This window comes from Dermochelys coriacea, chromosome 4 (genome assembly GCF_009764565.3).
Source record: "Dermochelys coriacea isolate rDerCor1 chromosome 4, rDerCor1.pri.v4, whole genome shotgun sequence".
Taxonomy (NCBI): Eukaryota; Metazoa; Chordata; order Testudines; family Dermochelyidae; genus Dermochelys; species Dermochelys coriacea.
Genome location: NC_050071.1, coordinates 71,752,872 through 71,780,219, shown reverse-complemented (window position 1 = coordinate 71,780,219; position 27,348 = coordinate 71,752,872). Strand labels below are relative to the sequence as shown.

General features: G+C 41.4%; 1 protein-coding gene across 23 annotated transcripts in view; it reads left to right on the top strand.

Annotated features, from left to right (window-relative positions):
* Positions 1–27,348, top strand: part of NEK1 (NIMA related kinase 1) — a 137,214-nt gene that overhangs the window by 6,653 nt on the left and 103,213 nt on the right. For 14 of the 23 annotated variants that reach the window (XM_043513364.1, XM_043513358.1, XM_043513356.1 and 11 more), the window contains exons 1-10: positions 6,216–6,366; positions 10,439–10,587; positions 10,688–10,784; positions 15,346–15,443; positions 16,929–17,012; positions 18,439–18,506; positions 18,635–18,721; positions 20,098–20,152; positions 21,736–21,936; positions 23,845–23,905. In XM_043513364.1, coding sequence (XP_043369299.1) covers positions 10,471–10,587; positions 10,688–10,784; positions 15,346–15,443; positions 16,929–17,012; positions 18,439–18,506; positions 18,635–18,721; positions 20,098–20,152; positions 21,736–21,936; positions 23,845–23,905 — 868 coding nt within the window. In that variant the 5' untranslated portion in view covers positions 6,216–6,366; positions 10,439–10,470. Of the gene's footprint in view, positions 1–6,142; positions 6,547–7,243; positions 7,420–8,120; positions 8,171–10,438; positions 10,588–10,687; positions 10,785–15,345; positions 15,444–16,928; positions 17,013–18,438; positions 18,507–18,634; positions 18,722–20,097; positions 20,153–21,735; positions 21,937–23,844; positions 23,906–27,348 lie in introns of those variants that run through there. The other 9 variants (XM_043513362.1, XM_043513351.1, XM_043513355.1 and 6 more) reach the window with 8 other exon arrangements.

Genomic DNA, 27,348 nt, shown 5'->3' with positions numbered 1-27,348 from the left:
AGGAAAGCTCAGGCAGAAAGCAATCTCTAATAATTTCCTGCCTGCAGCCAGGTCCTCACGGACAGTGAGAGCTAGAGGGCTGCTCTTCTTTGAGTAGTGTGTCTCTATGGGTGCTCCACTGTAGGTGGATGTGCATCCCTGTGCTTCTGATTGGAGATCTTTGGTAGCAGTGCCCGTTCAGCCAACATATGTGTTCTCCCCTCCTCATCCTCTGCCTTGAGGCTAATTAGCGCTGCACAGGCAAACCACCCTCAGTTCCTTCTCAACTACCACTGGCTAGAGACAGAGTGATTAACAGTCTATTCACAGATGATGTTGAAGTAAAAAGAAAACAGTACAGAGTTTAAGCATAGAAGTTTCTTGTTATCAGGGAATAAGATACAGATTATCAAGGGATGCGAAATTCAGTTTAGGAACGGGTGGCGTAAGGAATACATAATCTGCAATCTCCCCGATTGGGGGTAAAAGTTTAACAGGTCAAAGTACAGACATTGAGATATGGAGGTATGTTGTTCATATAATGGCTATGTTCAGGTGTGGAGTATAATGAGTGGATACGATGATGAGGATGGATTTACCTTCATTTGGTGGGATTTAATGTTTAATGAGTTTATGGTTCCAGTTCATATGATCCAATGGAAAAAGTCTTTCAGTCCCTTTCCCATAGTTGATGCACAATGTCGTACTGGCTCACACCTCCTGGTACTGTCGGTGGTTGGTGATGTGTTCGATGTAGATATCCCTGGACCATCGGATGGTGTCCGAGATCATGAGGTGCCACATGAGCCGTGCGTAGCATCGACCGATCCCACAGGTACGCAGCACACTCTCGTTGCAGGGGTCCGACGATCAGGGCATCCATCTGCACCTCATAGCCCTTCTCTCTCAGGGTGTCGGCCAGGGGGGCGTATTTTTCCAGTTTACGAGCTCGGGCTTCACGGAAGGACGGGGTCCTGTTCTCAAAGGAGACCGTGATGTCAATGAGGATGATCTTTTTCTGGGCCTCGTTGGTGACTACCACGTCAGGTCACAACTGGTCAGTACCGGGGATGGCGCAGTTCACGGTGACCTCCCCCAGGTGCGGTGCGATGGCTTTCACCAGGCGGTTCTGGATGGCATTGTGGTGCAGCTGCCAGGCTCTCGAGTGGGGCTTGCAGCTGCACAGGACGTGGGGCAGGGTCTCATTGGAGTAGCTGCACTTCCTGCAACGCCTGTCTCGGTTCCCATGGCGGACGGCTCCATTGAACGGGACACAGTTGAGCCGGGCACGGTGGATGAACTGCCAGTCGGCGAAACAGGTGAAGCTGCCCCCAGCGAGGAAGTGGTTGCTGGCGTCCCACTTGCTGGTCAGTTCAAAGGCTTTACCTGGTCCGGTTTACGCTTCAGGGTTTCCATGTACAGTGAGTGGATGGTTGCCTTCAGGGTCCTCTCCAGCATGCCCCTGGCGCTCGGGGTGACGATGGTGTTGTTGTCAGACCTGATCTCAACCACCATTGGCTGGAGACAGAATAATTAGCAGTCTATTCACAGATACTCTTTAGAAGTTCATTCTTAGCTAGTTTTAGTGTTATTCTTAGCCTCACAGAGTTTCCTTTAGTTTTTTCTCTTCCTGTTTAAAAAAATGTAGAAAATAAAAGTTTTGTACTTTAGGCTTTTTTTCTCATATACTGGGGATTCCCCCAGTAAGGGGTATGCCCAGTTTGCATGGGCCTAAGAGGTGTCTCTCCTGCAAGGAGTCCATTCCAGTAATGGATGAACATTCCCACTGTGTCTGTTGCCTCTGAGAAGGCCATGTTCAGAACAAGTGTACCTTCTGTTAGCAGCTAAAGACCAGACCCTGAAAAAAACAATAATTGAAACTAAAATTGCTCCTCATGGATGGAGCTTTTTACCTGCATCTGACATTGCCCAATGTCTCCTAGGCAATGTCAGTCTTGTCCACTGATTTCCATCACCAAGGCCAGTGAATCGAGGAAGAAATCCTTGGACTCCCCACGTAAGACCTCCAAAAAGAGAGCTTCAAGCCCTCACAGTGAGCCCTGAACCAGCCAGAGGAGATCCTCAGCATGTTTGGTCTCCTTGGTATTGATGGCACCCAAGCATGGTACCCACAGATCTCATGGGTCTGGTGTGACAGATACTGCAGGCTTGCCTAAAGACCCCATGGGCATAGACACTGAAACAGCGGTACCATCAGTCAGGGAGAGAAGTGGAGACCGTGCCACCTTTGGGAAGATGACATTGGTATGGATGCCCTTGGTACTGATGACTACAAAGCAACTATCATCAGACTGCTCAGTGCGGCCAACATCACCAGCTCTCTTTGTACTGCAGACTCAGTACTGGCAACCACTAATGGAACTGATTACTGCAGCACCTCAGGAATTTAGATTTTCTAAAGACCTCATGGTATCTGAGGTACTGGAGCCTCCCTATTTCGTACCAGGCACATCTTGAGCACCGGATCAGCACTGGCACTGAGCCATGCACCTCTAGTCTCTGCATCAGCTCCACCATTTCCCAGTGGAGAGACGGATAGCGACCAGGAGGTCTTCTCCCATCGATCTCACTATGCTTCCTCCCGCTACCAACCTGGGCCTTCCCAGTCATACAATAGGTCTGGACCTCAACTCCTGTGATATGACTAATGATGGGCTTAGCCACCCATGCCTTTTCCACCACCCCAGTGACCCTATTGGGATCCATGGGCAGCCTATAGGCCCATGCCTGCTGGATGTCTAGTATTACGCACCCAGAGACTGCAAGGCATACCCCCTCAGCCACTGTCTCTAGAGCCTCAGAACCTCCTGAGGAGATTCTGGAAGGAGCAGGAGGTTGGACTAGAATAGGAGATTACACCACATACCAACATCTCTTCCTCCTCTCTAGATGAGGCAGTAATACCCCCTCTACTGTTATGGCAGACGATTTTAAATTCTTCCAAGACCTGACTAAGAGGGTGGCACATACCTTACAAATACCTCTCAAGAGGTAGAAGACACCATAAACTGTTGGATATTCTACACACATCCTCTTCCTCTAGCATAGTGCTCCCCATCAATGCGGCGCTTTTGGACACAGCTAAGCTTATATGGCAGTTGCCAGCATCGGCCACACCAACATGCAAACGGGCCAATAAAAATTCATTTTTACCTCCTTGGGATACAGAATTTCTTTTTTCCGCACCCTCTGCCTAATTCCACTGTGACAAATGCAGTGAATTCCTGTGGCCAGCAACATCATCCTAAGTCCATCCCTTATGACAGGGATTGGAAGTGCCTTGACTTATTTGACAAAAGGCCTATTCTTCTGCTACTCTGCAATTTAGAATTGCAAACTACCAGGCCTTAAAAGCAAAATATGATTACATGAACTATACCAAACTTAACGTCTTTATTGACCATCTCCTGGGATCACATTGGGAACAATTTCGAGCCACTATCAACGAAGGGCAGTTGGTGGTGAAAACAGTACTCCAGATGACACAGTGGCTTGGTCCATCTCAACAGCGGTTCTGATGTGGTGAGCTTCGTGGTTGCATCTTTCAGGCTTCCCAAAGGAGGTGCAACTAACTGTCGAAGACCTCCTCTTCTAAGGCTCTACATTGTTTTCCGAGAAGACCAACATGTCATGCCACACATTTAAGGACTCCAGAGCCACACTTTGGTCACTGGGGATCTGTACGCCCAGACAAAAGAGAAAATGTAGTCCTTAGTCTTCTCACGGACTGCATACACCACAGTTCCCTCCACAATGCTACTATGAGCCACAGAGAAAGAAATCCAAATTCTAGAGGCACAAACCATTAGGCCCTCAATTTTCATCATCACAATCTGCCACTTCAGAACATCAGTTTTGACATCCTGGTTGAGGCCCCGAGAGACTACTCCCTTTGACATCAGCTGACACTTCCGGACCCATTGCATTCCTTTGGATGCCGCTTGCTTTGTTCTGCCATAACTGGAAACACATAACATCTGACAGATGGGTTTTGGAGATTATCTCCAATGGGTGTTTGATCCACTTCACCTCTCTCCCTTCCCCTTGTCCCCCTCCAATGCCCCTTCTCACAAGAGACTGTTACGACGGGAGTCTTGATAGGGACTCTGCAGTAGAGAAGGCACTGAGGGCAGTTTGCCTGTGCATCACTAATTAGCCTTGAGGCAGAGCATGAGGAGGGAAAGCACATGTGCAGGCCGAACAGACACTGCTACCAAAGATCTCCGATCAGAAGTGCAGAGTTGCATAAACACCATCAGTGGAGCACCCATAGGGGGACACATCTTGAAGAACCATCATTACTGCACAAGGTAAGTAACTTCTTTTCCCTCTAGCCACCTCCCAATTGACCAGCACTCTACCCTTCCCCTGCTTCACCCCCAAGTCTGACATCTACTGCAGGTATAGCAGGGTGGGACTGACTGAGCCCACAATAACTCAACCTTTTCCTGGCTACTGTGGGGTTTGTATATCTTCTCCCAGTGACCAGCTGTCAGGACTTGTCATCTTGAGCTTTGGAAACTCCACTCCATTCCTGAAGCAGTTCATTTAAAGAAATGGGAAGAGTAAGACTGACAGAGAGGAAGGGACATCTGGTGGCAATTAAGTTGAAGAGCAGTTTAAGGAGAAAGGGAAAAATACAAAAGCAGATGAGAGCAAATAAGTTTGTAGACTTATTGGGAGTGATTCTAAATTATGGAAAAAGGAATTATGAGACCTGTCAGTATATCACTACACAAGTAACTTAAAAGAAGTAGAAGTCTGAACAAGTTAGTTGGAGATTCAACTAAAAGAACAGAATAAGATTCCATAAAAAATAAAAGGACATTTAGTAGATTAAAAATATAAGTAACCCAAAGCCCATCCTCCTCCTAAATCATCTCTCCGGCAGGCCAAAGGAATAGAATGAGCTCCATCTCAAATGTTTTTATGGCCAGGTTGGGGAACCTGTGGGAGTTTTGCTGAGACTTTATTAGGACCATTGTGAGCGCTATACAGAGAAAAGAGCTAGTCTGTAACAGTCTGGAAAGAGACCTGTCAGCAGCTTGAGATAACATCAACTGCCAGGCTTTTTGTCTTGTAAAATATAAACTATTAATGACAGTTTTTGAAGATTTTTTTTCCCTTAAAGATAAATAATTATTTTATTCCCATTAGCTCATTGCCATTTGCTATTTCCTCATCTATTTTATCAACAGGTACAAATGTTCTTTGATGTTGGGGTTAACATTCATACCTATAGTACCAGATACACATCCACATGTAAAATCCAGTGTATCTTACTCTTTTAGATCACTGGATAGGCTTAGTGTAAGATAAAACTTATTAATACTACCTTCAGTACTGCTCAGAAGCTCATGCGCACACACATAAGTACAACTTATCATGCATCCCCATTTATACTCAGATGCATTAACACACACACTTACATGCATACGCCCATATAAAAAAACCTGTTTATATTCTGACAATAATATAACACTGCAAACAGTTATCTGCATACATATACAGGAACATACATATACATGCACCAATCCCTATACTTAAAAGCATCCAACACCTAGGGATTCACATGAATAGAATTACAGACACACATGCACAGCCATGTCACACGTGAAAATTTATGCACAAGCACAAAAACATGGCTGGCCACTCAGAAACAAGTATGGAAAGAGACATGGCTATATATGATCACGCAGACATAGCGATATGCACAGAGACAGATAGCCTTATGCCCTTATATGCATGTAGACAGACGCCATGCACAGATGTCCATTCAAGTCCATGCATGTATGGAAATGGATGCAGACATATGCTCATTCATGAACACATGTGAACAGATACACACAGAGATGTGTTCATGCACACACATACTCTGAGGCACAGGTATGCATGGTAGGGTTGCGAACCCTGAAGCTATTCAGGAATTTTTTCTTCCTACATGAAGTAAAGTCATTTCTTAAAATCTCCTATTAAAATCTCCCAGATTGCTTTCAATAGTCACTGGGAGATCGATGCAGATTCCGAGAGACTCCAGACCAATCCTGGCGGGTTGGCAACCGTATATGGATGGACGGACTCGCACGCTCATTCATAGACATTGATGCAGCACAAATATGCAAATTCCCTCCTCCGTCAATCACCCCTGAGCCCCGCCCTGACCCGCCTCTGGGCGCGTGGAACCTGCCTCTCTCCGCTCTTTGCTGTCACGTGGTTCTTTGCTCCGCGTTACCAGGGTGAAGCCACAATCGCTGCCCCGCTAGCTGGGAGGCGCAGCCGAACCTGCTTGGGCTCGCATCATCCAATAGGAGCCGGCGTTGGGACGCGCTCACCCATTACGTTGCGAGAGGTGGGTCTGTGGCGAAGGTGGGTTGAGCGGAGAGAGCGGTGGCTGCTGCAGTAGTGACGGGGCGGGCGCGGCGCTGCGCGTGTCCGGCCGCCAAGGGGGCGGCGCGGGGGCTTGGCCGGGGCAGCGCCTGTCCGCCGTTGGGGTCGGGGTCTCCGGTCTCTCTGGTGCAGCTGTGGGCGCTGCCGATCGAGGCTGGGGTGAGGCTGGGCTGGTGCCGCGGGATCCGGTCGGGGCGGGCGGTTTATCCGTAGCCCTGCGGGAGGGGGGCGGTTCTGCGGCTCCCTGTCCTTATGGAGGCGGCGGCCCTTCGTCCGTAGGTCACCGCTGCCCTCGCCCTGCGGCCGGCTCCTCCCGTCGGCTGCCCGTGGGGCTGCTGGGGACAAGTGTAACCCCCAGGCCCCGGAGTCTGGATCTGTCTCCTGGGTCTTAGGCCGGCAGCCACTGACCTGTGAGGGCCCCGTGGGGGAGCAGCGCTGTTTGGCGTAGCCTGGCCCCTGCCTACTCATGTGCCTGTTTCCATCTCAACTTGCCCTCCACCTAGCCGTGGTGCCACCCTCTCGCCCATAAATATCGTTGTCCCTCAGCGTTGGCTTCCATGATGCCTTTTGTGCACCCCAGTGTCTTTCCTGCCCAGATCGGCAAAGCCGTCACTCTCCCCGGTTCAGATTCCTTCTTAAACACCCGTTGTACCATGATGTCTACAAGAAACTAAGTATCTAATTAGGGCAAACTGGTTCTTGTCTTTGGTTGGACTGTGCTTTGCCTCAGCTTTTCTCCTCCCAAAGGCTTCTTAGTCACTCGTCTTAGGATAGCTCCCAGCAATACTAATATAGCTGATAGCTATATTATAGCTAATATGAGGAGCTTGACTAAAACAAAGTTTTTTAAACTTAGATGATGAACTACGGAAAGTAATAAATGGAAAACTTCATACTGCAGTTGAAGATCACCTCTGTACTATGCTGGGTTGGTAGAAAGACTCTTTGCTGCAAGTAGTACCGAAGAAGACTATTTTGAGTTTGAGCCGGTTCCTTGTTCTTTCGTACCTTTTTTTTCTTGCCCAGCCCTAGGTGGGTCTCCTTTCTCTTAATCTGAGGATGTTTAGTTGGTAGATCTCAGTTACCTCCCTTGGTAACTCTGGCTAGTTTGTCTGACTGCTTGAGTTTGATCAAATGTTCTTCCTACTTTTCTGAGTTATTTTAGTCTATCTCAGGAGTGGGCAAACTTTTTGGCTCAAGGGCCATATCAGGGAATAGAAATTGTATGGTGGGCCATGAATGCTCACAAAATTGGGGCTGGGGTGTGGCCTCTGGGGTGGGGCTGGGGATGAGGAGTTTGGGATATGGAGGGTGCTTTGGGCTGGGACTGGGGGGTTTGGAGGGCAGGAGGGGGATCAGGGCTGGGGAAGGGGTGTGGGCTCTGGGGATGAGAGATTTGGGGTGCAGGAGGATGCTTCAAGCTGAGATGGAGGGGTTTGGAGAACAGGGCTGGGACAGGGGTTGGGGCATAGGGAGAGGCTCAGGGGGTGCAGGCTCTGAGCAGCACTTACCTCAAGCGGTTCCCGGAAGCAGTGGCATGTCCCTGCTCTGGCTCCTATGCGGAGGTGTGGCCAGGCGTCTCTGTATGCTGCCTCATCTGCAGGCACCACCCCTGCAGCTCCCATTAGAGCGTGTAGGAGCTGGAGCGGGGCCATGTCGCGGCTTCCAGGATTTGGCCTATGGGCCGTAGTTTGCCCATCCCTGATCTGTCTCCTTTCTGTCTTCATTTCCAGCCTAAGATTGTCTTTCAAACTGGGTTCGCCTTCTCTTTATATATATAATGGTAAGTGAAGAGTCTACAAGACACATCATGCTCACAGCACTCAGGAGGTTTTTGTAAATATGTAATTTGGCCTGCAAAATCTTTATTACTGGTGATTATATGGGAGAAAAAACGAGAACTGACTGTTGAAGCCTAAAGTTGAGTGCAGACCTGGCAGTTAGTAGATTATTTCTTTACTTGTGAACTGTGCAAATTTGATATAGAGTTACTAAGAGACAGTAAACATATAAAACTAAGCCTTTTTTTTTAACGTACTGCAGTTCTGAAGAGTGACAGAAAAAAATGAGATTTGCTTGTTCTGATATTTGATCTTAACTTTTGCGAGGTAGCATGTTCCGTTAGGTAGAGCATAGGACTTGGAGTCTAGGTGACCTGAGTTCTGTTCCTAGCTCCAACACTAACTTGCTTTTTGATATTGGGTTAGTTATTTACCTTTTTAAAAACGGGAAGAGAGATTTGTCAAGAAGTTATCTAATTATATTTTTTGTAAAGCATTTTAAGATCTGCTGATAAACAGTGGTAAGTGCTATTTTGATTTAAAAAAACATGGATTCTAACACACCAGTGTTTCACTCTTTGTCTTGAATATTGTTAATGTACAAGTTCTAGGTGAACTTGGTAAAAGACTCAGGGTAGGACTTACATTTCTTTTTTCTCAAAGGTTTTGTCATAATGGAGGCTTTTGGTGAAGTCCTTGCTCTGAAGTAAAAACAAAACTACCATTGACTTCAGTGCAGTCAGGATTTCACCTTCAGTCTTGAAATAAAAAATATAAAGTTACTACATTTTATTGATGAAATTTATATATATATATATATATAAGAAACTTGTGTTTAGAATTTTTTCAATACACTGATAATAATAGAAGACACTTGTCATTGACTGTTTGATTTGCACAGCGAGTAAGATAGGGCTACATAGTGAATTAGACCTGGGTCTTGTGGATCTGTGCGCCTTAATTTTGGCTGAAATCAGTTTGCGTTTACTGTGGTGTTGCTAAGTGCACAGTTGAGTCCTCCACAGAGTGGGCGATAAGGGTAGTGAAATAGGAGTGTGTAGTGAATGAAGCAGAGCCACATTTTGCAAACACTGAAAATAATATTGAACAGCTGCTTCATATGTTGAATGGCACCCAGCTTATATACTGGGTAGAATTCTCTTTTCAATATAATAATAGAGTATGTTATAATGCATGTATTCATAGGAAGCAGAGTTAAGACTAGGAGTACTTGTGGCACCTTAGAGACTAACACATTTATTAGAGCATAAGCTTTCGTGAGCTACAGTTCACCGATGAAGTGAGCTGTAGCTCACGAAAGCTTATGCTCTAATAAATTTGTTAGTCTCTAAGGTGCCACAAGTACTCCTTTTCTTTTTGCGAATACAGACTAACATGGCTGCTACTCTGAAAAGAGTTAAGACTGTCTACAAATTCTCAACTTCCAAACTTTTTTGAGGGCTTCACTTTTGCACATATATAAAAGTACACATTAAAGAAATATTTAACATATTTTTGTCCGAGTGTTGATGGAAGAAAATTTCAGTCATGGTCTCAAAGGAGTTTACTGTCCAAATAGACAATACAGTGCAAACACATATTACACAAAAAGACCATACGATGAATATATAACAAAGTGGTGAAGATTTGAAAAGTATATAAATGTCACATGTCTTTTTAAGGAGGATAAGTGGCTAAAAACTTCACACAAGTCTTCTGGAAGGTTTTGGTGGAAGTGAAGACAGGCTAAACTTCAAGCCCCAGTGTCAGTTTTTAGCTATATAATTTTGCCTTATTTCCAGCATAGGCATTCTGGTGCTTTTTAATAAAAATGTATTTAAGTATTCCCACTCTCTTCCTGAAGTGGTCTTCCCCAATCATATTGAGGGAGAGGAAAAGGAAGCTAAGATCTAAGTTATGCTCACCTGCTAGCTGAAGCAGAAAACATGGCACTGAATACTGACTCTACTTGGAGACTGCACTCACTTTATTTGTTATTTTCTGACTGTCTACCTGCATTTATTCCATCAAGATGAAAGAGCTGGACTGTGTGTGGCAATATAGCCCCCCCCCCCCTTTTTTTAGATCATCCAAGTGGTATGGGTGAGAAGTTGAGATTTAGATTCACTGACTTGCAGAGGAGAAATGAAGTTTCTTATGGAATTGAAGAGACAAATGAATTAGAAACCTAAGTGAAATGTATAATTTGATCTGGCAGACACTAAACTTTATTATTCAGTTAATAGAGTATGCTCTGTTTTTTTGCTCAGCCCTTGTGTAAGGATGCCTTAGTAAAAGAACCATGGAGAAATATATTAAAGTGCATAAGATTGGCGAAGGATCCTTTGGAAAAGCAATTCTGGTCAAAGCTAAAGAAAATAGCAGGCAGTATGTTATTAAGGAGATAAATATCTCTAAGGTGAGTGGTTTTATTAAATATCTGTGTTTTTTTGTTTTGTTTTGGTTTTTTGTAGTCCTGCTCTCAAAAACAGTGTCGTCTTCTTTTTTTCTTTTTTAAGATGTCCAATAAAGAGAGAGAAGAATCAAGGAGAGAAGTTGCTGTATTGGCAAACATGAAACATCCAAATATTGTCCTGTATCGGGAATCATTTGAAGGTAAGATTCAAAACTAAATAATGGAACCTGAACTAGTGGATGTACAGTAACATTAAAATACAAGTGATGGTCCATGTATTTTTTTTTTAAACTTATACATGATTTGAAAAATCTTCCTAATATTTTCCCCTCATCTCCTTAACTGTCTATCTCAGTTCCTTCTGGTCTGTAATTTTATAATCCACTGCTTCACAGAAGTAACCAAACTAAAGCACCACCACACGTTTGTTTCAGCTCCTTCCCTCCTTTGGATAAGGTTTAATGTAAGTGAAAAGTTCATGAGTTCTTGTTCCTGCTGGGAAGGTCCAGCCAGATTTTTTTTCTTCCAATATGTATGTCTATCCTAAGCTCTACATTCTTGTACTCAAACTAAAGTCAAATATGACTGACCCAGCTGACTGACCTATGCTTACAAGAAATCCATTCTCAGGACAGTAAGCTACCCCATACCATCACCACAAAGCTTGAAAGATGCATGAAGCATGTAGCTTGCCCTGATGGATTTTGATTGATTTGGGAACGACTTTCAAAACCAAGGATTCTTATGGAGGACGTGAATATCAGCTGGCTTGGAAAGATTGAAGTGGTTGGTGATAAGCTATTTTAGAGCTCTGCCACAATGGGTATCACAGGAATAAGCAGACCAGTTAAGGAGCCAAATGTGCTATTTGTGAAACAGTGTTTGAAAGCAGCTGAGAATATGAACGCAACCTATGTGCACATTTGGGGTTCCCTGTGATTTAAAGAGAATAATCAGACATTCCTTGTGATTGTTTGCTTTCTATGTTCATTTATTTTGTAACTGTAAAAGTATATTTCCAGGCAACAATAACTTCATTGAAATGTAGGGCTGGAAGGGACCTTGAGAGGTCATCTAATCCCAGTCCCCTGTGCTGTGACAGGGTCAAGTATACCTACACCATCCCTGACAGATGTTCTAACCTGTTCTTAAAAGCCTCCAGTGATGGGAATTCCACAACCTCCCTTGGAAGTCTATTCTAGTGCTTAACTGTCCTTGTAGTTACAATGTTACAATGATTTGAGGACTTCAATAGCTCAGACATAGGTGAGGTTTTTCGTAGGAGTGGGTGGGTGAGATTCTGTGGCCTGTGTTGTGCAGGAGGTCGGACTAAATGGTCAGAATGGTCCCTTCTGACCTTAGTATCTATGAATGTTTTTCATAATATTTGATCTAAATCTCCCTGTGTGCAGATTTAAGCTGATTGATTCTTGTCCTACCTTCAGTGGACATGGAGAACAATTGATCACTGTCTTCATTGTAACAGCCCTTGGCATATTTGAAGACTGTGTGTTAACAGGTCCTCTCCTCAGTCTTAATTTCTCAAGACTAAACATGCCCAGTTTTTTAACCTTTCCTCAGGTCAGTTTTTCTAAACCTCTTGTCACTTTTATTGCTCTTCTCTTGACGCTCTCTAGTGTGTGCACGTCCTTCTTAAAGTGTAGTGCCTGGAACTAGAAACAGTACTACAGATGAGGCCTCAGCGGTGCTGAGTAGAGTGGGACAATTACCTCCCATTTCTTATGCACGACCCTCCTGTTGTTACAGCTTTGAAAGATCCCAGGTTACCCCCTAGCAAGAGGGAGTATTGCCTGTGGTGGTTGGTGTTGGCCTGCTAACACAACCATCCTGTCAGTTACTCAAGCACTGTCCTCCTGGCTATGCCAGCCCTTTCTTTGCCTTGCAGCTTAACAAGAAGAGCACCTGAGTCTGCTGGAAGCATTCCCCTGTTATGTCCTGCTCAACACTGGCTACTCACAGAAATCCCAGATCCCCTGCTCCCAGAGGAACAGTGTAACCTAGTTTACCTGAGTAGCTCAGGCAGCCTCTGGACCAGCCACACCAGCTGCTGCTGGGGCAGTCTTGAGCCACCGTACCTCCCACCCCACCAGCAGCAGCAGGAGTTTGGGTGTGGGAAGGTGCTCAGGGCTGGGTTGGGGTGCGAGAGGGGTCAGGGCTCTGGGCAGCGCTTACCTCAGGGGGCTCCCCAGAAGCAGTGACATGTCCCACCCTCAGTCCCTAGGCGGAGGTGCAGCTGGGCAGCTTTGTGCGCAGCCTTCACCCACAGGCGCTATCATCCCAACTCCCACTGGCCAGAGTTCCTGGCCAATGGGAGTTGCAGAGCCTGTGCTCGGTACGGTGGCATTGCATGGAGCTCCCTGGCCGTGCCTCCGTCTAGGAGCCAAGGGACATGTCACTGCTACTAGGGAGCTGTGCAGAGCCAGGTAGGGAGCCTGCCAACCCCCGCACATTCCCCAGCAACGGTGGGGTACTGGGCTGCGGGCTGCCCACTCCCATAAAAGCGTGCAAGATTTAGTCAGAGGTATATAGTACAAGTCATAGACAGGTTACAGGCCGTGAATTTTTGTTTACTGGCTGTGACCTGTCCATGACTTTTATTAAAAATACCCATGACTGAAACATAGCCTTATGAACATTTACAGTAGAACAAAATCAGGTTTATTGAAAGAATAATGTTCCACTAATAACAAGAGAGTGATGGTTACAATACAAAGGAAAATCATAAAAATGTAAACTAGTGCCTACATTTATTAAATTACCTTTCCTATCTAATAAAGTAGGTTTTTTCCCTTCAAATTTCAGTCTGCTGCTGAGGTGGCTGGCTTTATAGGAGCCACAATCCAACTTTTCATGAAAACATTTTGCTCAACAAGATGTCTCCTCAAGTGAATAGATTGAGTGCCTCTCCCCACCCTGTGTTATACTGAAGCAATCATCTGTCTTTATTCATAGGCAGGGTGATTCCCTGTCTGTTATAATTGTTTGCAGCTGTGTTTGATGGTTTTCCATGTTATGTGATGAGGCAGTGGTAGAAACTGCATTACGTCACCGGCTTGACCAAGGAGGAGTGACAACTGTCTCCTGGATGAATAGGTTGTCACCAAGTAATATAACTGGTGACTCCTTTTAATGTTAAGATCATAAGTGCATAAATATTACCTGTATACACATCACACCATGATTATGAACATCAGTTAGTTGCCAGTTTTCAATAGAAACCTTACTTGTTTCCCTTTATGGACAGATACCCTGTAAGCAACACGTTTGTTGTAGTGAATTATTGGGTCTGAAGCGAGAGCTGTTTGCAAAAAACAGGGTCCCCTTTGCCAAGAGGACTTTGTGTTACTGCACCCCAGAATATTAGTCTTTTTTGCAGTTGATCACATTGTTAGCTCAAATTGTGATCTTCTGTAACCCCAGATCCTTTCCTGCAGTACGACTGCCTACTGAGTTATTTGCCATTTTGTAGTTGTGCATTTGATTTTTCTTTCCTAAGTGTAGTACTTTGCACTTGTCTTTATTGAATCTCATTTAGGAGGATAACTGGAGGTACTCTGTCTGCAGAAATGTTATTTTTATAGTCCTTTATAGCAGTACTAAGGAAACAGACTGGTCATCCATGAAATAATTATTTAATCGACAGTAACAAGACACTGTACTACATCTTTCTAGTTGAAACATCTTGATTACACATATTGAAATGATTTGAGGGAATCAAAGGATTTATTTAAGGGACCACTTTGCACAGTGGTGGTAACTCCCATTTCTTTTCAGGATCAGACCCTAATTGATTATAATAGTTTATATTGAGCCTACTGCTTGGGATAGGTGACTAAATTCAAATGAACTTTAAACAAATTTAAATGAAATCCAGTATTGCTTAAACTTCCATCTTCTTCCAAATGTTTTTAAAACCATTTGGTAATCTATACTGGGAAATAATTGCTAACCCATATTCATTTAACCCTTTTGAAGAAGTATGGTAAAACATGGTTTTGTAAAGTGAAAGTGGAAATTCTAGAATGCTTGTCCTGAGCAGTATTTGATTGTGTATGTGCTTGCAATACTCTGATGTTTTATGCCAAATTTGTGGGTATCATTGTTAGTTGAATAGAAAACTTTAATGGCACATTTTGCTAAGTACTCATGAAGTATTAGACAGTTTTTGATTATGCTTGTAATTTCTGGCCTAATAACTTCCTGCTGCTTTAATCTTTTTTTATTGTACAGTAACTTAAATACTGCATCAGGGTCATAATCATGACTTTTATTGTATGTCATAATTCTGTAGTTGTACAGTGTGGTGAATGTAGGTAAAGCATTGCATTTCATAGGTCTCGAGCGTCTTGAAGAATTATCTCCATACATGATTTTTTTTTTTTTTTTTTTTTTTTTTTTTTTTTTTTTTTTTTTTTTTTTTTTGTTCTACCCATCACTGAAATGGAATGACACACTGGGATGGCCCCTAACATCATATTGAAGTGTTGGTTTATGTGATATGGAGGGAAGTATGCCACCTATTGAATCATCAATGCCAAAAAAGGAAACTGCAATATAAGCAGTTTGCTGGAAGCGTGGCAAATAAATAATTGATAACTATTTCTTCACTTGTAGATTTAGTCTTTTCACTTACTGTGTCTTTGCTATGACATGTACAAAAAATTTCATATGTTAAGATTTTCAGAAAGCTTTGACATCAATATTTGTCATGAAACATTGAAATATCTCTTGTTTTTACAGAAAATGGCTCTCTCTATATAGTGATGGATTACTGTGAAGGAGGGGACCTGTTTAGACGAATAAATGCTCAGAAAGGCATCTTGTTCTCAGAGGATCAGGTAGTGTGAATTGTGGGCTTTAATTTACATTATACAGTTTCTGAGCACAAGAACACTTAAATTGAGTAGTTTTGGATCAGCTTGGTGAATATGGTTATTTTAATCTAGATGAAAGCCTGATTGGTATAGCTATAGAGTGCTAAGAACTTCATACTACTTGGAACATAGACCAAAATTATTAATGGAATTACAATAAAAGATGCATCTGACGAAGTGAGGTATAGCCCACAGAAGCTTACGCACAAAACTATTTGTTAGTCTCTAAGGTGCCACAAGGATTCCTTGTTGTTTTTGCTGATACAGCCTAACACAGCTACCCCTCTGAAACCATACAATAAAGGAGACATTCTAGGTGAATCAAACATTAAACCTGTTGGATTTTATGGTCAAGATTTTCTCTTGCATATTTTTATTTTGGGATGGTATTATGTTAAGGTAACTTGTTGGGCCTCTGATAAGCATTTTGTTACTTTAATGAAATCAAGGATACAAAACCAGACTTTAAGGTTTACATTGTATTAAATCCATTAACTCAAAAGTTCTTCAAAATGAAAAATTTCAGTCTTGGAAATGTGTGAATGGGATCTTTTTCTTCATGTAGTCATAAGCTTGGACGTTCATTAGTCGAGGAGTTGTGAAGTCTCTGAGGATTTTGTCTTCATGCTAAAAATAAGCAGAGAAGAGAATCTGGCAATACTCTTGGTTGGCACGGGTTGGGAATACATTGGGCTTTTGCTAGAAGTATAGAGAAAGGCAGAGATGAAAAAAAATTGCATGTGAGAAAAACACTTCTCTTCTAAATCCTTACCAGTTAGTTAGGAACTACTACTAGGAGAGATACTAAGGTGAAAGTTATAGTAGAACTATAGCGCAATACTGAAGTCTATGTATATTGGTAATTTGAAAAGATGACGAAGTGCTTAACTACAGTACTACTTAAATTTTTTTTTTTTTAAGAATGGAAAAACTTTTTTTTGTTTTGTTGGTTTGTTTGGTAAACTCGGAAAAGCCATGAAATGAGAACTATCAAACTCATTTTGGCTTGCTCGGAATCGGTCTGCTAATTTTATGCTGCTTTGTCACTTCTGTAATTAAGATCAGATTTTTTTTTTATAAAAGTGTGAAGAATAGCATAATTGATTAAAAGTATAGATGCTAGTAGGAGAGCTTTAACTTTTTTTTTTTTTTTTTTTTAATTTCTTAATGGACTATAAGAAGACACTTTGTTTTGATCTGCCGTTGAGATGCCGTGTTGTTGTAACTGAGGGCTGTTCCCCCAAAGAAGTAGAATTTAAAGGATGCAAGGTCATGTTCTAAAAATTTTATAACTCAGTTATATGTGCATATATAGCTTTATCATAACTTTTAAAGATAGTAAACTGGAATAAGGTTAATCCTTGTTTTATTTTTAACAGACTTTAAAACTGCGTGTGGGTGTATAAATAAAAATAGGACACTAACTCTATCTTTCTCTGTTACTTCTAGATAATGGATTGGTTTGTACAGATTTGTTTAGCACTAAAACATGTACATGACAGAAAAATTTTGCATCGAGATATAAAGTCACAGGTATGATGGATGGTATCTTCAAGTTGAATTACAGTAGAGTGATTATACTTTTTTATTTTATTTTATTGATTATCTCCCAACTGGGGAGGGGAAATAACCTGGTCTTACGTAAAACTACCCAGCTCCCATTGACTTCAGTGGGCCTTGAATCAGACCCTGCTGTCTGCTGCACAAGATGTGCTGCACAAGTGAACACAAACTGAGTGCCACCTAGATGGGACACAGGATACCTGTGTACCACCTATTTTTTAAAAAATAAATATATAAAACATTCCTGTGGTTGTTTGGCTAAATCCTTGGTTATATAACTTTAAAAAAAATAGCTTCATTCTGGACTTTTATATTAAATACTAAGATAACAACCAGTAGCACCCACTCAATGAAGATTTTTGGACTGGATTTTAGCTTTGAGTTATTTATGACCTTGTTTTTTACAATCAAGAAAAAGAGCTGTTAGGAAGACTTCCATGCTTGGGTTGTTTGGGTTCTTTTGCTCTACCAATACAGCTGCAATGGGACACAGTTACTACATGGCTTCTATTTGCATAGACGGGACCTTTAATATAGTTTCATAAATGTTAGATACATAGGCTCTACAAAATGAAGACGGAAACATCTTATGTCTCCCTTCTCCCTTCCAGTTTATGCTGGTAAATACTGAAATTTTATCAGACTCCTGATTTCTGAATCTTTCAGAGCAGGATACCTGTGTATTTCTAGATGTGCCTGCTTACAGGAACAGAGCAGGCAGAGAAAGGAAAGCATCACAAGGATGAAAACATTGGTCATGAAAAGACTGAGGCCTGGTCTATACTGCCACTTAAGTCAATATAATTTATATTGCTCAGGGGTATGCAAAAAATCACCGCAGTATCTGTGCTATGGTTTGTCAGCGGGAGATGCTTTCCCACTGACTTAGTTTCCGCCTCTCAGGGAGATGGAGTGCTGAAGTCAACAAGAGAGCGCTCTGACATCAACCTACCACGTCTTCACTGGACCTGCTAAACTGATTCTGCTTCATTGATTACAGTGGCTCCGATTTAGCATGTCTGTGTCTGATTTAGCATGTCATGTGTCTAAAAGACATTTGCTTATCCCCTGACTTGGTGGTATTTGGAGAGTACAGTCGATAGAACTGAAATGCCTTGACTCTCTGGTGATACAGTGAGGCAGATGCTTAATATTAGGCAACACTTCAAACCACCTACCCCCCCAAGTCAAGTAATAGGCATTTATACAAACATGTCAATGGTGTAGTAGTGGGTTGTTTTTTTTTTGTTTTTGTTTTTTATTATTTATAACCTACCCTAATGGATTGCAAACCATTGGAACAGTGTAAAGTTTCAATGTTTCCATTTGTAGCTTTTTTGTACAATTAAATACTTGAGTTGTAACTGACTTTTTTTTTCCCACCTCCTGTATTTAGAATATATTTTTAACCAAAGATGGAACAATACAACTGGGAGACTTTGGAATAGCTAGAGTTCTTAACAGGTAACGCTCATTCAGCGCTGCTCTATATACATTAATATGAGTAGATCGATCTAGTAAAAATAGATGCTACATGACTATAACTTATATAAGTTAACGTTAATTTTTAGTTTTCCTTTTTTTCATTCTAGTACTGTAGAGCTGGCTCGCACTTGCATAGGAACACCATACTATTTGTCACCTGAAATCTGTCAGAACAAACCTTACAACAATAAAAGGTACTGTAAAACATTTGACTTGAGTTGACTTTTTTTTCATTTTGATTTATTTTGTTTAGAAATTTAGAGCTATTCTGTTGATGCAATAATAAAGAGTTCAGTCTTGATCTCCAATGCTGTGCACTTTACTACATGGGTTGGATAAATCTACTGAGTGAATGTGCAAGCACAATAACTGACTTCATTAAACATATGAGGGTCTGCGCTGTAGCTCACTGCTAGTTACCAGATTGAGTCCGATGTAGTGCTATCTTATTCCATAGAGGCCATTTTTTCATACCACCACTGTTAGAAGTAGTAGTTGGTCCCGTCTTCTCCAGCCTCCTCTTGTGTGTATTAGCCAGACTCTCAGTTGGAATCTATGCCAATCCAAAGCTTCATAGGCAGGTGTGGTGGTGGTGGAGGAATTTATCTATTAATCCTTATTTGTTTTTGGGAGGAGCAATATGACTGGGTTTCTCCCCCACATCCCCCATAGAATACTCCCAGCATTACGACTGGGAGTTAGTTCTGATCAGAACTATGTGCAGCAGCTTCACTCCAGCCTCAGACATAATCAGTCATGTCCCAGCCAGACTCTGCCATCCACAGGAAGTGAGTACAGGGTTAATCAGTACTAAAACTGTCTAAATAACTGATTTAAAAAAAAAAAAGCCCACAACACGTTTAAATGCTTTAGAAATTTCTAAGCCGTGTCAGACATAAAATCCAGGGTACTTGCATCTCTTAAAAAGAGATTTCTTCCACTATTCACTTATCCAATTTATCTAAATCAGATATGGTGATAAGTGTGGTATTGATTCCTACATAAAGAGAGTCTGGAGCCGAAATATTTGGTGCTGTCTTTGTTTGGAAGAGACATATGTTTGTTTTTTTAAATAGATAGGAAGCTAGTACATCTTGCAAAATGCACAAATGCTTAATTTCTATCACTTGGTTTCAAGAACATGCTTCTAGAGCAGTGATACTCAGACCTCAGTCACTCAGGAGCCAAATTCAGGATCAACATTACCCCCAGAAGAGCCCCAGTAGCGTGAATTCATTGGTTCACTTATTATAGTACTATTCATATTTAAACAGCATGACAAGGGAAATATTTAGTTTTATTTATATAACGTATGTATGTATTCTCATGGCAAATAAGTTAATAACTTAGTACAAGTTGATAACTTGATTGGTTAATAACATAGTAAAAATATTCTAATTTGGTTAATTAAATCACACAATGTTTTTATATATTGTGCTACAAAGAGTTGCAGGAAATGCATTAGAGAGCCACTTGTGGTTCGCACATGACAGTCTGAGGATCACTGTTTTAGATAATTTTGTATTTTTGGAGTAAAATCTAATTTTTCGGATCTGTTCTCTTTGTTTAGTGACATATGGGCTCTTGGTTGTGTTCTCTATGAAATGTGCACACTTAAACATGCAGTAAGTAAAAATTTTAAAATACTTTGGAATTATTACTGTATTTTACAAACATACCTCTTTCATTATTTTGTCCATTGTCAAATTTCAGACTGATATATTGTATTTGAGCTGATGCAGGGCTTTTCATGGTATGTGCTTGTTTTTGAAATTAACTTTACTGTTGTAGCCATCTCTCCCCCACATTGCTGCTGCTCTTTTTTGGACAACCTCCCTCACTTTTTTGTTTGATGCCTGTCCTGCACGTCTGTGCAGTATATTTAGCAACACAGTGGGTTTTTTTTTTAAAGCCTCCTTCAATAAACTGTGTTTTAGCAACAAAAGTAGCAAGTATGGTAGCAAAGGTGCATTAACCCAAGTGTAGCAATCCTTTCCTAGCAATATTGTGTACTTTACATTCAGTTAGTTATTGGTGAATTCAGTCTGTATCTTTGGTGCAATAGCATTAATGAGCTTCCTTTGTAGCACGCACAAATGGCAAATGTCTCCTGTTTTCTAGGTTTTTTTTTTTTTTTTTAATATACCTTACTGCTCTTTAGAGGCTTTGAGAGTATCTTTTTGCTGACTATCCTTTTCCTGTTAGTATATTTTGCTCTCTTCCTTACGTTCCCATCCCACTTTACCCCCTTATTTTAGATAAAATTGAAATTAGTGTTTGTTTTTGTTTAAATATATTGTAATTAAAAAAATTACACTTCTGTCTGAAACTGTTGATTTAAAATTAATGTAACAGAAAGATTAGAGGAAAAATATTTTTCAGTTACCTTGTGTAATCCATCACTGTTTCCCACGTCTAATTAGTCAGTTTTGCCTGCTTGGTGGGTCACTGACATGGCAATGGGGGGAGAAAAACATTTTTAAAAATAGGAAAATATTGTTAAATGACAAAATTTGGAAAGGGGCTTCAGAGGCAGATGTGGTACTGGAAAGTTTTATATATAATTTAATAGACTGGATTTCAAGTGAAGTCCTTTTTAGCTGTTCATCATAGTTTGCTTCCAACCCCAGGGCCTAATCAGTATTGTTGATTAAAGATTAGAGTGAATTCCAGAGTTGCCAGAGTACCTACAGCTCATGTTGGAATTTCAACAACAGTTCTCAGGATTTGGCCTTAAATGAACACACACCTTTTACTATCCTTTTGTTCCTAAAGGTGGTGTTTTCATAAAACGATTGTCAATCTGGTGGACTAAAAGGGAAGGAGGCTAGCAACCTGTATGCATTTTACTCCAAAACATTATTTTGCATTGCCATTGACTGTTGCCCAGCTTTGGGAACAATTTTTATTGGTTAACTGTAGATACAGAGCTAGCAAAAAGCACAAAACACTTTCAGAATCCAAAAATTAATCTTATTATGTAGTGTGGCAGAGTTGTATAAAATAAAGTATTTAGTATCAGATTACTCAATACAGAGCAAATTTGAGATCTAAAAGACCTTTTGATAATGACCCTTCAAATATTTAAAGAGAAGTAATTTTTTTTGTTTGTTTTGTTATGTTTATGTAAATGAAGTCCTTTGTGGTTGTGCCAGCATTACACTATGCTATTAACATATGCTAATTTCTCTCTTTCTGGTAATTATAGTTTGAAGCTGGTAACATGAAAAACCTGGTACTGAAGATAATCTCTGGATCTTTTCCTCCTGTTTCTCTGCATTATTCCTATGACCTACGTAATCTGCTTTCACAATTATTTAAAAGGAATCCTAGGGATAGACCATCAGTCAGCTCCATATTGGAGAAAATCTTTATAGCCAAACGGGTGGAAAAATTTCTTACACCACAGGTATGGAAATGATTTTAAAATAGGTTTATAATTCTGCCCCTTTTATTTATTGTGCTATGTTCAACCACGTGCACTTTTTATTATAGTAAGATGCAAATTTAGAATATAAGATACTCATGAGAAATTACTTCCAAATATATTACAATAGAAAGTAAAGAACTTGTAGCTATTTTGAGGGAAAATAGTTACTACTATATTTAGGAAACAGTCACACTTATTATAACAGTAAAATGAACTGCCAACAAATTTCATTTCAGGATGTTGAAGTATTGTTTCTATTACTGAATTTCAGTAATTCAGTTATTTAATTTAAGTGCATCATGTCCTGTGTGCTTGTACAGTTAAATTTTTAGTTAGCCACCTGTTCAGATATATCAAAGACTATCTGTAACATAGGACTGACAATGAATTCAGTAACCTACTAGTACCATTTCCTTAGTACTTTTGCTTAAATTTGCAAACCATTCCAAATGAATTGCTTTGGGACTATTTAAGAGTTAAGCAGGTGGGGGTGGGGTGTGTTTTTTTTTTTTTTTTTTTTTTTTTTTTTTTTTTTAAAGCAACCAGGAATGTTTTAAATAGACATAGGAGTAAGTCTAAGGAAATTGTTCAACATGCCTCTGCCCATGTGGAATTCCATGATCAGTTCTAGTATTGAAAATGATAGTATTCATATATGAATTGAAATTCCAAATGAACTTTAAACTTGCGTTCTTACAAGAGTGGAAAATTCTCTTGGAATTTCTTTTAGAGCTAAAATAGGGAGTAGATCCCCAGTGGGAGCAAATATTGTAAATAGTTTTGTTTTCTTTTCAAGAACTGTTTAGGGGCTCAGCTGTCCAATGTTAACACTGTCCTAAGGTTTAACCTGTTTGCTCCTGTGATCTGACTTTGCTTCCTGAGGCCCGCATAGCTTTAGAATTTTCAGTGGGGTCTGAATAGCTATGAGTTAATTAGCAGTAACTTACCATAGTCTAAAGGCAGTATTTCCTTCTGGGTCCAGTGAGGGCACTGGATGATGGGACTCTTTTTCACTGGGACTTCACAAATCAATTGAAGGGATGTCACTTTTTACTTTTTTTTTTTTAATTCATTTGAAAAACTTGTACCAACACTAGTAATTATTAATAGCTAAAGATCTGAATGTATAAATTTTCTCAGTTTGTAAGTATATTTGTGCATTTGACAGCACTTTGCATAATCAGTTTTGCTGTTTTCCCATGTATAGTCAGGTTTTTTCCTTCTTGAAAAGACAAGACTTGTATAAACAACAAGGAAGCAGACAGATCCCCATAATGTTTTTAAAGAAATAAGAACTAAAAAATTCCTTCCATTTAAAAGTATAGCAGAACTTCAGAGTTACAAACGCCTCTGGAATGGAGGTTGTTGGTAACCCTGAAATGTTTGTAACTCTGAACAAAACATTATGGTTGTTCTTTCGAAAGCTTACAACTGAACATTGACTTAATATAGCTTTTGAAATTGTACTATGCAGAAAAAATGCTGCTTTTAACCATCTTAATTTAAATTAAGCACAGAAACAGTTTCCTTAATTTGTCAAACCTTTTTTTAAACTTTCACTTTATTTTTTTAGTAGTTTGTTTAACACAGTACTGTACTGTATTTGCTTTTTTTTTTCCTTTTTATTTCTGCTGATTCCTTAATCCATCTCAGAGTGCATAATGTTAGGCATGTATGTAAATTTTAACAGAGTTAAATCCAAAGTTTGCAGATAAAGTTGAATTACAAGCTTTACTTTCATGTGCATTCCCTGTGTTTTTTCTAAGAAGTCTTTATCCCTGGGTTCTCCCCCGCCCCTCCCATTTATGTAAGGAAAGTGAAGACTTCTGAAACACTTTAATCTTTTGCAGGTGCATGCATAAAAAGTAACTTTTGCCTTTTGTTTAGCTTATTGCAGACGAATTCAGTGACAAAGTGTTCCACAAGTTTGATGCCCATGTTGCGCCAGGTAAGTGTGCACTAGCGCTCTGCAGTTATCTTCAGTTGCAGTAGGATAGATTGTGTTCAGATATGGAATTTATTTTGACCTGATATAAAAAACAAGCTGGAAGTAAATATAAATATTTATTTATATTTTTAGGAAAGCATGTATGTGTAACCTACGCATTTAAACTATATAAATGAGCCTCTATCTTTTAAAGTTACACTTTACTCTTGCCACATTATTTTCAAAAGTAAGCAGATTGCTAACACTGAACATCAGCCAAGGGATTAATCAGTATTTATGCTGCACAGGTTCTCTCCTCTTCATAGCAAATTGGTAATACTGTACTTTTCATTTTTGAATTTTGGTGGTGGTCCAGTGTTGTTGCTGGAGGCTCCACATCTGAGCCTTTCAACTCAGGACACCAGAGTTTCTGCCTCTGATGGCAGAACAAATTGCTGGTTCAATTTCTCCCAACTGCTTTTTGTCCTACAACTTCAATTTTTATTTGTTTTTATGCAATAGTGATTTGACTTCATCTTGCAGCTCCCCTCTCATTCTCTCCAGATGAAAGGAATCACTGCAGCATTGAGGGTCTAACCTTCTAGTTTCTCTGGTACAACACAACAGTTTACAGCATCTCCCCCTTCCATGGGTCCGGTGGCCCTCCATCGGTTAGCGGGACCTTTTCCCAGTGAAAGAGATTTCACACTGTAATACTCTTAAGCTATATTTATTAGCAGTTAATGAACAGAATACACATGCAAAGGATCTGATGCTCATCGCTCCCTATAAAAAAGACCACTTCCAGTGGCCAGTCAAGATTGGATCATCTGGGATTCCGGCTTCTGCACAGTATGGTTGTGCAGGGTCTCCGAGATCTAGCAGCTTTGATCTTGGCTGCATCCCAGAGTTAGGGTCCAACAAACTTCTCTTTTGACTCTCATTATATAGTTAAAGTGGGAGTTTTTCTTCGAAGAGTGTCCTTGTGGGTGCTCCACTTCAGGTGAATCTGCATCCCTGCAATCAGAGGATTTCAGTAGCAGTGCCTGGTTGGTTCGCACATGTGTTGTCCCCATCTTGCACTGTCTCTGGCTGTTATATTGCGCTGTGTGACCAACCTTCCCTCAGCTCCTTCTCTACTGCTCTTGGCTTGAGATGGAGCAATGGCAGTGCCTCTGAGTTTACCTTTATCTTAAGAATTAGTCTAGATTAGGAATTTTAGAACCTAGTTTAGCTAGTTAAGTGTTTATTTCCTTTTTCTTCCATTTTTTTTTCTCATGAGAAAAAATGTGGGGTTTTTTTTTTTTTGCTCTTTGTTCTTTAAATTACTATACCCTCTAGCATAGTGTAAATACCATATTCTGAGGGGCATGCCCAGCTTTCAGGTTTTAAGCGCTGCTTCACTTGCCAGTTGTCAGTCCTGGTCTCTGACGGACACTCACTGTGTGTCTTTTGTCTCGATGATTCACACATACCACAAAAGTGCTCCCATTGCCGTAATCTGAAGACCTGAGCCAGGAAAGCGAGGAATCTTCAGTTAAAAGCCCTTTTGATGGGGAAGTCTCTGTGCCTGGCATCCGATCCAGGATCATGGACCTCTCCTGGGCACTGGTCTCGAGCGGTGGCATCCGACAGGCATTCTCCACTACCCTCTCAAAAGAGGGAGCACTCCAACTACAACCTCCCCTTCCTGGGAATCTGCCAAAAAGAGGTGATTTCCCCCAACTCCTCAGACACCATCTGTACTGACTGCACCGAGGCAGATTACCTCTGAGGTGGCAGGACCCTCTGGTACTTCAGGTACCATGCAAGCCAAGGACCCTAAGTGGGCAGGCTAGGAGAGAAGCAGCAATGGGAAACTTAATCATCTCTTCCTCAGTACTGCTGGAACCGCTCAAACATGCGACACCGAGTAGCTCAGCAGCACTGCAGTGTGTGATGCCACCTTCTGCCTCCATAGCGTACAATCCTCGGCATTGACAATCAAGGTAATTGCATTGGTACTGCCGACAACACCCTCCTCGGTACCAGTGCTGTTGGTACTGCAGCAATTTCTCTGGCACAAAAACCTCTTAGTATTTTCAGCACTGGAATCTCTCCTCCTGGGTATCGATATTACACCATCGTGGTCGGTACTGTATCAGCTTACACTGCCATCCAGGTCAGCTCCTCCTTTCTCTAGCCACAAGAATGATGATGAAGAACGGGAAATCCTCTCTTCGTGTCACTCCTCTCCTATCCAGACAACCACCAGACCAGATCTACCAGAACAATCTCAACATTATATAAAGCCTGTGGGTGGTACGGACATCCCTGGATATCTCCGTTAATGCCATCCCCATCATGGTGGTCCTACTGGGACCCATGGGCAGTATAATGTCACCACACTGTAAGCTTCTCAGCGTGCGCGTGTGTGCGCGCGCACACAAAAACACAGAGTGAGGTCAAGGCATTGCCTATTTATCCTCAAAGCCTGGACCCTCTAAATCCCTGGAAGAGCCACCTGAGGGACTGGAAGAGGACTTAGGATCAGGAGGTCACCCCAGCGCTAACTTTTCCTCCTCCTCTCCGGACAAAGCGGTCATGCCCCCAGTACCCATAATGGATGATTAAGATTAAAATTTTGTCACAGATATTTTTAGTAAAAGTCAAAGGCAGGTCTCGGGCAATAATCAAAAATTCATGGAAGCCTGTGACCTGCCTTTGACTTTTACTAAAAATATCTGTGATAAAATGGTAGGGTGAAGGGTCCAGCATGCATTGCTTCTGGGGTCCCCTACTGGGGGTCCCCACACTGCTTGCGGTGGCTAGGCAACTGCAGGGGTCCCAGCTTGGAGCTCTCAGTGGGGAGGGCACACCACCGATGGCTCAGAGTTCCAGGATCCCTGTGGTGGCTGAAGTCACAGAGGTCTCTGGAAGTCACAGATTCTGAAACCTCTGTGACAAAATTGTAGCTTTACATCCAGACTTCAAACAGTTACAAGAGCTGTTTAAGAGGATTGCAGACTCTCTGGAGATACCAGTGGAAGAAGTTGTGGAGTCGCAATACAAGCTGTTGGACATCCTCCAGACATCATCTTAATCCATGATTGTTTTCTCGATGAATGAGGTATCCATGGACCTGACCAAGGCCATCTGACAGGATCCAGCAACAATTCCACTTACTTGTAATAGAGCAGACAAAAAATATTACATCTCTTCCAAGGGAATGGAATTTTTGTTTTCACAACCTACACCAAATTCTCTGGTGATAGAAGCCAGGAATGAGTGGGGCAGACATCATTCCAGATCCAATCCATATCATAGTGACTGGGAATAATTATCTTTTTGAGTGTCAGGCCTAGTCATCAGTGACCCTACAGTTCAGGACCACAAACTATGAGGTGTTAATGCCAAATGCAACCACTCCAATTATTCAGAGATGTCTGACTTTATTGAGTTATCTCCCTGAGGGCAAGAAAAAG